The sequence below is a fragment of the Cetorhinus maximus genome, chromosome 28 (genome assembly GCF_964194155.1).
Source record: "Cetorhinus maximus chromosome 28, sCetMax3.hap1.1, whole genome shotgun sequence".
Classification (NCBI taxonomy): Eukaryota; Metazoa; Chordata; class Chondrichthyes; order Lamniformes; family Cetorhinidae; genus Cetorhinus; species Cetorhinus maximus.
In genome coordinates this window covers 22694442-22707768 of record NC_135906.1, presented here as the reverse complement: position 1 = coordinate 22707768, position 13327 = coordinate 22694442, and the positions used below count along the sequence as shown (strand labels likewise).

General features: G+C 44.2%; 1 protein-coding gene across 1 annotated transcript in view; it reads right to left on the bottom strand.

The window, feature by feature from the left end:
• The window catches only part of notch3 (notch receptor 3), a 155751-nt gene that overhangs the window by 19349 nt on the left and 123075 nt on the right, over positions 1–13327 (bottom strand). The window contains exons 22-28 of the mRNA XM_078531399.1: positions 10386–10518; positions 9485–9736; positions 7891–8003; positions 5104–5666; positions 3415–3765; positions 2506–2654; positions 1512–1728 (exon numbers count right to left, since the gene is read on the bottom strand). Of these exons, the coding sequence (XP_078387525.1) occupies positions 1512–1728; positions 2506–2654; positions 3415–3765; positions 5104–5666; positions 7891–8003; positions 9485–9736; positions 10386–10518 (1778 nt within the window). The remainder of the gene's footprint in view (positions 1–1511; positions 1729–2505; positions 2655–3414; positions 3766–5103; positions 5667–7890; positions 8004–9484; positions 9737–10385; positions 10519–13327) is intronic.

The following is a 13327-nucleotide window of genomic DNA, read 5'->3' as shown; positions in this document are numbered from 1 at the left end:
AAGAACCTATCTTAAGGGGTATGACCGCCTCCTGGTACAAGGCGGTATGGTATCTATAGCGTGAAAATGTTTTTTTTAAATATACAAGTGCTAATCCCTCTGACTGTTTCACTGTCTGAATCATGTGATTGGCAAGAGGCTGCATGAATCCATACTAACTGCAGGCAATGCTTATCTTGCTTTATGCCTGAAGTTTCTTTTGTACTGGGGCAGGGGGTGGGGGGGAGAATATAAAAAAAAGGGTACAGTCAGGAGAAAGATTGAATGAATGAACCGTATTTGAACAGTGCTTTTCACATTCTCAGCATTCCCAAAAGCATATTGTAGCCAAAGAATTACTTCTGTAATCATTGTTGTTATATGGGCAATCGTCCCAGTCAATGCACAAAACAAGGTCTCACAAACAGAAAATGAGATAAAAGGTCCATTTAATCTGTTTGGGTGGTGTTGGTTGAAGAATAATGGACTGTGACAATGCAGCACTCCCTCAATACTGCACTGAAAGCTCAACCTGGACAATGTGGTCAGATCCTGGAATGGGCCTTGTGCCCAAAACCTCCTGCCTCAAGTACTACCATAAAGCCAAACTGGTACTCAACTACAACAGGGTGCCAATGGGCATGGCCAGAAACTTATCCAGTCAAATTAACATTCTAGTCACCTTGCTTCTGGGGCTTAATTTTGAGCCCAGTGCCTTGCTATTCTTGCATACAAGGGGCACAACATTGCCCAGAGCACTCTTGTTGATGCATTTGAAGAGTGCGAGAAGATTCCCTGTAGATAGTAAAAAGGATATTATGCCAAACTGGGTTGCATGAAGATAAAGACTTTAAAATTAAAATTCTGATAGCCTTCCCTGGCATCCCATTCCACAATCTTATTAAGCTTTGAATAAAATGAGTCCAGCTTGACTTTCCTTCTCACTCATAACCCTGTCCTTGGTAATTAAACCAGCCACCATCATGAACAATCAGCCAAGATTCACTTCATCAGCCCACATAATAATCTCAAAACTTTCTTCATCTCAAGATCTGCCCTTCCTCATAACCAGAATCACTCAATTAGTGTGAGTTAAATGACAACTTGTCATCTCCATTTTCTGATTAGACATTGCTAATCAATGTTTCTTTGAGCTTTTCTCTTTCATTCTTCCCCAGCCCCAAAATACACTCTTGCTCCTTCCTGTATCTATACTGTGTTGAAATCAAGACTTAACCCAACACAGACTGTGTTGATCTTTCCATGAAGCTAAAAATAGTGAACTCTCCTCAACTTCTAAAATTTAAAATTTGGAGCCACCTCACAGCCCTTTTGAAACCCAAACTTAGGTGTCGCCTCACCACAAGATCTTGATGTATCTCATCTCATCTTCCTCTCTTTGTGACCTGCATTATGTGCCTCTGGCCCTTTATCTAAAGGTCTCAGTAAATGAGAATACCATGATCAATTTCAGTAAGCATCCTCTGTCATAATTTTGACAAGCTCAACTAATTATGGCCTATGATCCTTACTTCATTCCCAGTGCATCCTGCCCCACGGGCTCACGCCTGTTCTTGTTGCTGCTATCCTTCTTAAGGGTGAAGCCCTCTGGGAACCACAGCAAGCTCTGCTCCCGCTTGCGTCTTGCCACCAGCACCCCGAGGATCAGAATGACTGTGAGAATCACTGCGGCGACGATCATTAGCGGCAGGAGGTTCATGGGGGGTGGCGGCGGTGACAGGTGCTCACCTGAGGTGGGGGGTGGGGTGGTAGAAAGAACACAAAAGAAGCATTAGAGTGGATAGCGGTAAAGCAAAATATTCATCACGACGCCAAGACATGAGAGGGAGAAGTCTCGAGCTGGCCGCTTAGCTCAAGCTTCAATGATGCCACAAAGCATCACTGTAAGAACACCAGTGATTCATGGTAGTCATTTGAATGCTCTGATTAAATTATAATCCAGTGTCATCCCTCTGCTCTGTCACATTTAGGCTCTTGGCAAAATTAAAATGATGACTTTTACAAGCAGATCTGTAATTCTCCAACCCAAAAAGCAGTGAAGGCTGGGTCACTGAATGCATTCAAGGCTGAGTTAGAAAGATTCTTGATCTACAAGGAAGTCATAGGTTAATGGAAGCTGGTAGGCAAGTAGAGCTAAGGCCAAAATCAGATCCACCATGATTTTATTGGCTGACAGAACAAGCTCGAGGGTCCAAATGGCCTACTCTTGCTCATATTTCTCATGTTCTTTTGTAATTATCACTGTTTGGTGATGCCCTTAAAACTGATGATATAGGCGCATTGTACAGTGTTCTACTATTGAACACAGTGAAAATAGTGTCATTGCATTGACTTATATTTCAGCGCACTTATTTCAAGTACCAGCTTCATCAATAACAGCCATTTAGCCATGAGGAAGGTTTACAGAGACGGAACTCATGCCTTGATTTCCAGCCAAAAATAAATTTGAATCAATAGTTTCATTTGTGCTCATATTTTCAAGTTATTAGAGAGTGACACACTTACTATCAACATCCTTGATGGGATAGGGGAAGTGCAGGTTACCAACTGCAGACAAAGCACCAATGTAAGCAGCTGCACTCTCTGCTGTTGGGAAGCATTCACCTGCTCCTTGGAGGCACAGACGATTATCAATCTCCAGATTCACCTTTGACCTGCCAAAACAGAGCACAACCTCAGACTGTACCACATGCAATTGGGCAGATCAAACAATATCCTTCAGAAAAACTTAAACAATGAGACATGAACTCTTTGTCCTCAGACTCTCTCTCTGACAGGCTAGTACTTTCTTCCCTAACTGGAATTTGCCTGTGCGCTGCATGCTTCACCTCTCCCCTTTGTTTGCCTTGCCCCCCACCATTCTCCCTCTAGTCTGCCTCCCCCCACCAAGTCTGCCTTCCCCCCCACTCCCTAGTCTACCTTCCCCCAATCTCCCTAGTCTGCCTTCTCCCCCACTGTCCCTAGTCTGCCTCCCACCCCCACTCTCCCTAGTCTGCCTCCCACCCCACTCCCTAGTTTGCCTTCCCCCCACAATCTATCCTGCCTTCCCCCACTTCTCCCTCTAGTCTGCCTTCCCCCATCTCCCCCTCCAGTCTTCCCCCTCTAGTTTGCCTCCTCCCCTTCAAGTCTGCGTTGCCCCCTTATGTTTGCCCTGCCCCCTTCCTCTAGTCTGCCTCACCCATTCCCTTGTCTGACCCCGTCTCTCTCTCCCTCCCTTTGTCTGACCCACCTCTCTCCCCCACCCTTGCCTGACCCTCCCACCGTCTTGTCTGACCTCCCTCTCTCTGCCATTTTCTGACCACTCCACCACTCTCCCCCCTTCTCTGACCAACCCACCACTCTCCCCCCTTCTCTGACCAACCCCCTATTCTCCCCCCGAACAAGCACTGTGAGTGAGATGCTGAAACCTCTTACCCTATGATTTCCTGTCCAAGTTCCCGCGGCAGCCTGCCCAGTGCCACTGAGCGTTTCTTGAGTCGGGAGCTGCTGCCGTAGTAGGGGTAGATCATGTACTGTCCGTTGCTGTCAAGTTTGAAGCGCAGGGTAGCTCGCAGGATGGAGCCCAGTTTCTGCAGGAAGTTGGTGCTGCTTTTCAGCAGCTCGTCAGGGGGCAGCAGGACGATGACAATGAGGGTCCCTTCAGCCAGGTGCTCAGGCACATCGGGGGCACAGTCCAGGCCATCCCAGCCGCACTCCTCATTGTTGCAGCCTTGGTCGCAGAGTTTATCGGCATAGTGATCGGCACAGTACTTCTCGTATAATGGGCTGGCATAAAAATAACACAGAGGTCACTGAGAAAATTCAGGCAGTTGCTTCTTCTGTTGGCCTGATAAACAGACCTCCTCTGGCATTGCTTACGGGTGATGTCGTCTTTTATAAAGAACGTACTATCTAATAGTACGTATGTGTGCTTGTGTGTGTGTCTGGTTCCGTTCAGGGGAAGGGGAGAAACCAAGAGAAATTAGGCCAGAAATCTGCAACATGCAATTCATTAAGGACTCATGTGTAGTCCTCAACCTTGATGGACCATACTCATGGCTTGTTTTGTTAATCTGAACTTTTATTACTATAATTGTGAGGAAGTATCATTCCATTAATTTTTTTTATTAAAAACTTTTGAAATGTTGCTGAAATGTGTGTGTCTTGTTTTTCATTATTATTGGCATTTGAGTATCAACAGTGTGGTTCTACGTTCTTGAATAAATTTTATTTAAAAATGGCTCTTCTTGTTATTAAAGTTGCAGACCCCTGAACTAGGGAGAAAAGGGATAACTATCGCAGGAGGGCTAACAAAAATATCTAGCTTAGGAATTGGGTGATGAAGTAAATAAAGGTTACCCTAACCAGGGGAGAAGATTTGAAGAACCGTGATGGGATATCACCACAGAATGGAATAGGACAACAGTTAAACACAACAGTAGTTAAGGAGTAAAAACAGCAAATGCTGGAAGAACTCAGCAAGACTGGCAGCAACTGCGGAGAGAAAAACAGAGTTAACGTTTCGAGTCTGTATGAATCTTCTTCAGAGCTAAAGAGAAGCAGAAATGTGATGAACTCTCTCCTCTATTTTCACCCCTATTTTAATCCTTTTTCTTTAATTTACTTTTATTTTTCATTTAATTATTTTTATTCATTTATATATATTTAAATTATTTTTCCCCAACCACTGCCCTCTCCCCTGGCCCCCCACCTCCCACCCCCCACCACCCCACCCCCCCACCCCCCCACCCCCGACCCACCCCCACCCCCCCCACCAGCCATCTGTCACTTGATTCTGTGTTGTTCTTTCACAGAGTGCTAACCCTAGGTCTGTTATTAACACATTGTGCTTTCTTACCTTTATGCCACTATCAGCATCTTCTTCAGTTTTCACAACTACCATTAACACTCTCTTTGTCTTGTATCTATGACATCTTTGTCGATCTCTCCTTAGCCCCCACCTATCTCTGACCTTCTATCTGGCTTTACCTGCTCCATCCCACCCTTAGCATTTTATGTTTTATTTCAGATTTCCAGCATCCGCAGTATTTTGTTTTTATCTTTTGCATTAACTCCTATGCTAACCAGTCGCAAGTGGCTGTACAAATCTCCGTCTTGACTTACTTGCAGGTCCTCTCTTGATTCTGACAGTCAAAGTTGTCATAAAGACATTCACGACTGTTGCAGAACTCATCGCAGATGTTGTTGTTGAAGTAACGCCAGCATTCCTGAACGTTGCACTCCCTCCAGGGATTGTCGACTGATAGCGAGCAGTCACCACCATCCCACTGGCAGGCATACGTGTTGCACTCCCGGTCACAGTAGCCATCACCCGCCCTCCTGTGGCACTGCTGGACAGAGCAGGCCGCTCCCTTGGTGGTAGGGGTGTACCTCCTCAGCACTTCACAGTGCCTCCCACCGAACTCCTTTGGGCACAGGCACTGGTAGAAGGGGGGCTGGCGGCTGGCCTTGCAGATGCCACCATTACGGCACGGTCGGTTGTTGCAGGCAGTGGTGCTGCTATTGTTGTTATTGTTGGAGGTAGGAAGGTGGCATGTCAGGCCAGCAAACCCTGGCGGACAGGTACAGCGGGCTCCCAGAGGAGAATCGATGCACAGCTCACCGTTCTGGCAGGCGAGCTCTCGACAAGTCAAAATACTGCGCTCACAATTTGGTCCAGTGTAGCTCTGAAAGAGAAGACAGGCGTGTGTTATACCTCTCACAAGCGAGTTCACTTTACAGTTATCCAATTACAATGCAATGCTCCATATAAGAAATTATCCTGTTACTGGACTCGTCCCTATCCTAACTAACATGAAGTCCTATTCACCCCATCACCCCCGTGCTCACTGACCTACATTGGCTCCTGGTTAGACAACACTTCAACTTAAAAATTCTCATCCTTCTTTCCAAATCCCTCTGTGGCCTTTCCCCTTGTTATGGCACAGTAGGTGGTATATGTTGAGCTGTTAAAATCCCAGAGGGAATCTTGCAACAACTGCCACAACAATTTCACAATTTGTATTTATTTCGAGATGTGTGCCTTGAATTCAGTAGTGACCACCGAGTCTTATAGGTTTCTTATAAAACTAAATTAAACGTTTATTAGTAAAAAAAAATGATTTTAAGCACATACATAGGTTTATAAATTAGTACTATGATAACTCCTAGCTCCCCTAATTAATCCAATTCCCAGTTACACCTCCATTAAGGCAACAGTGAGGCACAAATTCTAAAAGGCCCAGACAAAGTAACACGATACTCTGAGTTTTTCTCAGCTTTGGTTCCTTGTAGACAGCAGCTTGAGGGCTTAGATGCTGGAGGCTTTGCACACTTGTGTTAGATCTTAGAATTCCTTCTTTTGCAGACAGCCTTCTTTCCTTTATACATATTTTCCTCTTTGGATGCAAATTCCCATTGTTTCACTATGTCTTTGGACTTTACCTCTCTAATGATAAAAAGCTATCATAGTACCAATTTTACCAGTAATCTTTGGGAAAAAATAAACAAAAATAAATGAACTTTTCCTGGCTAGGTGAAACATTTCACCCCCTCTTTTGAATTCAAGCTACTCTAGTTTATTTATAAATTTTCCTTTTACACCTCACATCCTACAACTTCAACCATGTTTACCTACTTAACATTTCAAAGCTAGCTTGTCTTCTGATACAAAGCCTTCAGACCAGTCGCCTTTAATTCATTTAAGACACAGACATACACTTCTTAACCTTGCAATAAATTCCAATAACATTATGAAAATTATTATATTTTCCTGACACCCCTCCTTATCTCTGTAACCTCCTCCAGTCTCACAACCCTCTGAGAACTCTGCACTCCTCCAATTCTGGTCTCTTACTCAACCCAAATTTAATCGCTCACCATTGTGGCCGTGATTCAGCTGCCTGGGCCCTAGGCTTTGCAATCACCTCCATAAATCTCTACACCTCTTTCAAAACCTCTCTTTTTGACCAGGTTTTTGGTCACCTGCCCTAATATCTCCTTATATGGCTTAGTATCAAATTTTATTTGATAATGCTCCTGTGAAATGCCTTGGGACATTTTACAACATTAAAGGTGCTATATAAATGCAAGTTGTTGTTGTTGTAGTAATCTAGAGGCTTTTGATAATTCAGAGATAATTCACTGAATTGAAATCTCACCCTGGTGCTTTGAGTATTTGAATTCAGTTGAATCAAAAATCCAGAAATAAAACGCTGATTTATCAGCCAAAGGGACCATTTAAAAACCCAACTGGCTCATTAATGTCCTTTAGGGAAGGAAACCTGCCGTCCTTACCCGGTCTGGCCTATGTGTGACCCCAGTCTTGGATCAATTTGGTTGACTCTTAACTGTCCTCTGAAGTGGCCTAGCAAGCCATTCAGGGAAACTAGGGCAATAAGTGCTAGCCTTGCCAATGGCACTCACAAGAGTACAGGTTTCCTTTTACCTTATCGTTTTCCTTGAGTCTTGCTGGTTAACTGGGTTCACAGAACTGGCTACCCTTCGCCACCTTGTTCAAGTGGCCAGTCCTCCTGGGTGAATCCAGACAATTAGTGACACCAACCATTGGGCACGAGAAACATTCCCAACCAATCCTCATCCTGTCGTGGCCCAGCAACCAGAGCTGTAGGTAGTAACCAGGAGCTGGAACTCAGTTATTTCCTCCCCATCACCCCACTCGGGTGCATGAGGCCAATTTTAATCCTACCCTCGATTAACTAAGTTGGGCAGAATGTTTCCAAATGGAGCCACTAGGGGCAAAGAGCGTTGGAAAAACAGTTCTCACATTAAAAATAGGTACATGGAAATAAAGTCAGGGAATGGAGTGGGAAAAGGTGGCAAAGTGGCCCGTCTCACTGTTGAGGGATGGTTTCTAACGCGATCTCAATATTCTCTTTGACTGGCACTCACCGGTTGACATTTGCAGGTATAGCCGAGTGGTGTATTGACTGTGATTTTACAGTGGCCCCCGTTCTGACAGGGCTGAGATTCACACATGTTGATAACGCTTTGGCACTGACGGCCTACAGGAGAAGAGGGGAGAAAAAAAATACAGGATGAACTGAGCCTGTCGCAGGGGGTCAATGGGCGCTTGCAGAGGGTCACTGTCATTCATTGCAGGCATAGGGAAAATAAGGGCAGCCTTGCAGCTTGTTGAAAATGTGTCTCACACACGTGCTGAAATAAAGTGCTCATATTTTAAGGCAAGTCATTTCATCGCAGGATTGGGCAAACAAAGGTTTGTGAATGTTTTCAGTAATTGCACTTTTACACCAGATACACAAATCATTAAAAGCAGAAACGTAGGTTAAGAAAGCTGTAAAAAGTGCAAACAAAGCACATTGCTAGAGGAATATAATTGTAAAGCAGAGAATTTAAGTTAAGCTAGTTTACATAATCTTCATTAGACCATGCTTGATGTAATATGCAGATCTCTGTACTACTAAAAGGAAGTAGAGGTACTGGAGAAAATGCAGAAAAGATTTACAAGAGCATTATCCGAACCGAGAGGTTATAACCATTAGGAGAGACTGAATACGCTCTAGCTCTTTGCTCTAGAAAAGGGAAGGCTGAGAGGTGACCTGATCGAGGACTTGAAAATTATGAAGGGGTTAGATTGGGTAGCTATAGCGATGTTTCTACTTGTGGGGGAGTCCAAAACTAGCAGTTGGAAATACAAGATAAATAAGCAATTAATAAATCCAATTGGGAATTCAGAAGAAACATCTTTACCCAAAGAATGGTGAGAATGTGGAGCTTTGTACAGCAAGGAGTATTTGAGGTGATGAATTTATGGGAAGCTAGATAAATAGGCAAAGGAAAAAGGGATAGAAAGATATGCTGACAGGGTGAGATGAAGTAATTAGAGTGGGAGGAAACTTGTGTGGGTATAGATGGATTGGCTGAATGGCCTATTTCTCTGGCGTAAATTCTGAGAACATTGCCCTGGTTTTGAGTGTGCAGCCTTCTGGTGAACTGCCACACCATTCCTCGTTCTATTTCCAATGGGCACCATTCTTCATGAGAAGCTGAGCAGAAACGCAGCCATAAACCTGGCAGAGTTCACATGCACTGCTACATTACAGGTAACCCAATGCTTTTAACCTTCAAAGAGCAACTGTTAGGACATCAGCGAGCGCATAGTGAAAAAGCACTTTAAAAAGTGTTGGCATCTCCTAGGATATATGTTAGTAAGATGGAGAAAGAAAAAGAGAGAGAAAGTGAGAGATTGGCTGATGTCTGTGTGCGTGTATGTGGTGTATCCACCAGGGGCTGGATTATTCCAAACAGCTCCTGTGATGTGAGAAACAGACAGAAGGAAAAAGAGATGAAAACAGGCTGGATTCAACTTGTGGGTGCATTCAAGAGACAGAATCAAAATGTTATGGGTAATTAGGAAGTGAGCAAGAGAGACAGAGCGGGGGAAAGTAGGTTTGATTGGGTAACTGGGAGAAATGATTATCTTGAATCAGTGCCATACCAGCATCCAGTTAAACTCACTGACCTGTGAAGCCAGGCTTGCACACGCACTGGTAATCATTAGGCAGCTGGACACAGTCGATGGTTGTCTGTGGGTTACAAGGGTTTGACAGGCACTCGTTAATGTCACCTTCACACCGATCGCCAGTGAACCCTGGTGGGCAGTTACAGGTGTAGCCTCCAATTTTATCCACACAGGTCCCATTATTCATACACTTGGGCACATTCGTGCCAGATGAGAGGCCGCAGTCATCTTCATTAATTTCACAAAGTACGCCTGAGAAAGACAACTTCAAGTAGTCAAAGACAGCTGAAGCATTGCAGCAAAGATTTAACAAGTTATAGAAGAGTCGATGATGAGCGTAATGATAAAGAGGTCAGAGGTGACTGGAACTAAGGCTGAAATTCACACTAGCCAGAGGTTATTTCGTTATATAACCTTTACACGCAACCCTAGAAAACATGTGTAAAGAACTCCCCAGTGCCACTACCATGGCACTCCACCCTCACTTGTCAGGGGGGTTGGGATGTAGAAGGGGGCATAAAATTCCATCCACATCGTGAGCAGGTTCAATATGTGCTCCTTGCTTCTGGTGACAATTTAACCGCAGTGACTAGATTTGGTTTGACTGTTGCTCAGAAAATCTCAGCTCATAGAGTCTGAAATTAGGATGGTGCAAAATGGATCCAAGATTAGTTCAGCTCCAGAGGCCAAGGAAACAACAGCATATGATTAATCCGCAATTAACCCAGAAATATTGAATAATTTACTCAACCTAAATCCTTTCAACTCTGCTCTTGTTCTTTGTTATTGTGCAACACTGCATTTGTCAGAGCTCAGCGATAACCTCCTGCCCTCCCTCTTGGGAACATTTCTCCACCTCCTATTTTTAAACCGGTTTACATGGGGATCCAAACTCACTTACCCAGAGTTCCTGGTGGACAGGAGCAGATGTATCGGCCAATCAGGTCGAGGCAAGTGCCTCCATTCTGGCAAGGATTTGACTCACACTCGTTGACCTCCAGCTTGCAAGTTTTCCCCTTGTAGCCTGGCATGCACTGAGGGAAAGAGGTCAAAGTTCAATTCCGCAGTTAACGTGACGAATGCATTTCTTACAGTTTGATGTACAAAGGTGTTTCTGCTAGCTTGTCAGCTGGTGGAAGTAGCACATTGGCAGTCCTAGGCACAATGCTAGAGTGGGACTGTGTGCCTGCAAGTTCTGAATGCCAAATGGGGTGGTTCATAGAATCATAAAATCAGAATCGTTACAGCAGAGAAAGCAGTCATTCGGCTAATTGTGTCCATGCTGGCTCTCCCAAGGTGCAATTCACATACTGCCAGGCTCCCACCCTCTCCCCAAATCCCTACACATTCTACATTTTCTAAATATCTGAAAAGGAGGAAATATTTATGGCATAGGAAGAGGCCACTGTGTCTGCGCTGATTGAAAAACGAGCCACCCAGCCTAATCCCATTTCCCAGTACTTGGTCCGTAGCCCTGGAGATTAGGGCATTTGAGGTGAATATCCAGGCACCTTTTAAATGAGTTGAGGGTTTCTGCCTCTACTGCCCTTTCAGGCAATGAGCTCCAGACCTCAGCCACCATCTGGATGAAAAAGTTTTTCCTCATCTCCCCTCTAATCTTCCTAGCAATCACTTTAAATCTATGCCCCCTAACTACTGACCTCTCTGCTAAGGGAAATAGGTCCTTCCCATCCAGACCCTTCATAACCTTGTACACCTTGATCAAATCTCCCCTCAGCCTCCTCTGCTCCAAGGAAAACAACCCCAGCCTATCCAATCTTTCCCCATAGCTTGATTTTCCAGTCCTGGCAACATCCTCATAAATCTCCTCTGTACCCTCTCTAGTGCAATTACAAATTACATCCTTTCTGTAATGAGGTGACCAGAACTGCACACAGTACTCAAGTTGTGGCCTAAATAGTATTTTATATATAGCTCCAGCATAACCTCCCTGCTCTTATATTCTGCACCTCGGCTATTAAAGGAAAGTATTCTATATGCCTTCTTAATCACCTTATCAACGTGTCCTGCTACCTTCAGGGATCTGTGGACATGCCCAAGGTCCCTCACTTTGTCTACATCTTATACTATCCTCCCATTTATTGTGCCTTATTTGGCCTCCCAAATGCATCACCTGACACTTTTCCAGGTTGAATTCCATTTGCCACTTTTCTGCACGTCAACCAACCCATTGGTACCTTCTTGCAGCCCACAGCTCCCCCTCCTCACTATCACATGTAGCCAATTTTTGTGTCATCTGCAAACTTTGTGATCATGCCCCCTACATTTAAGTCCAAATCATTAATTTATACCACAAAAAGCAGGGGAACTAGTGCTGAGCTCTGCAGAATCCCTCTGGAAACAGCCTTTCAGTGGCAAAAACACCCATCAACAATTACGCTTTGTTTCCTACCACTGAGCCAATTTTATATCCAGCTTGCAACATTCCCCTGGATTCCATGGGCCCCCATGTGGGGCCTTGTCAAAAGCCTTGGTAAAATCCATGTAGGTCACATCAACTGCACTATCCTCATCAATCCTCCTGGTAACCTCCTCAAAAAATTCAACCAAGTTAGTTAGACACGATCTTCACTCAACAAACCCGTGCTGACTGGCCTTGATTAATCCGTGCCTTTCTAAGTGACAGTTTACCCTGTCTCCCAGAATTGATTCCAATAATTTGCCCACTAATGAGGTTAGACTGACTGCCCTGTAACTATTTGGTCTATCCCTCGCTCCATTTTTGAACAAAGGTACAACATTAGCAGTCCTCCAATCCTCCAGCGCCACACGTGCATCCAGTGAGGGTTAGAAAATGATGGTCAGAGCATCTGCTCTTTCCTCCTTGGCTTCTTTTAAGAGCCTGGGGTGCATTTCATCCAGCCCTGGTGATTTATCCACTTTGAAGGATGCTAATCCCCTTAATACTTCCTGTGTTTATCACGTTCAATATTTCGCACTCCTCCTCCTTAACTACAATGTCTGCACATCCCTCTATTTTGTGAAGGCAGATGCAAAGTATTTATTAAAAACCACGCCCACATCTTCCGCCACTACACATGGGTTACCTTTTGGACCCTACTCTTTCCTTAGTTATCCTCTTACTCTTAAATGTATTGATAAAACATCTTTAGGTTCTCCTTGATTTTGCTTGCCAATATTATTTTATGTCCTCTCTTTGCTTTCCTAATTTCCTTTTTGATTTCGCCCCTGCACTTTCTATGCCCCTCTTGGTTTTCTGTAGGATCGAGTTCTTGGTTCCCAATGGAGGAGAGAGTAGAAGTAATGAGGGCAGCACTGCCACCTCATGGGGACAGTATAGGAGCAACTCAGGCAGACACCTTGCTCCCAAGCTTTAATAATTGTAACGAGGAAAGGAAAGAAAGGAGAAAACAAAAGAACGAGGGAAAGAAAGAAGAGAATTTACATTTATATAGCACTTTTCACAACCCTATGCCATCCCAAAGCACTTTACAACGAATACAATACTTTTTTTTTGAAGTGTAGTTATTGTTGTAATGTTGGAATTACAGTTCTCAATTTGCACATAGCAGCTCCCAAAAACAACAAATTTGAAGATTTTGTATCCAGCTTGTTACATTCCCCCGGATCTCTTGGGCTTTTATTTTTTTTAAACCAATCAGCAATGTGGTCAAAAAAGGTCAAAAACCTTGCTAAAATCCATGTAGGCCACACAACTGCACTACCCTCATCAATCCTCCTTGCCACCTCCTCAAAAAAAAAATCTGTTTAATGATATTGACCGAGGGATAAATATTGGCCAGGAACCAGGCAGAACTCCCCTGCTCTTTGAAATAGTGCCATGGCATCTTTCACATTCTC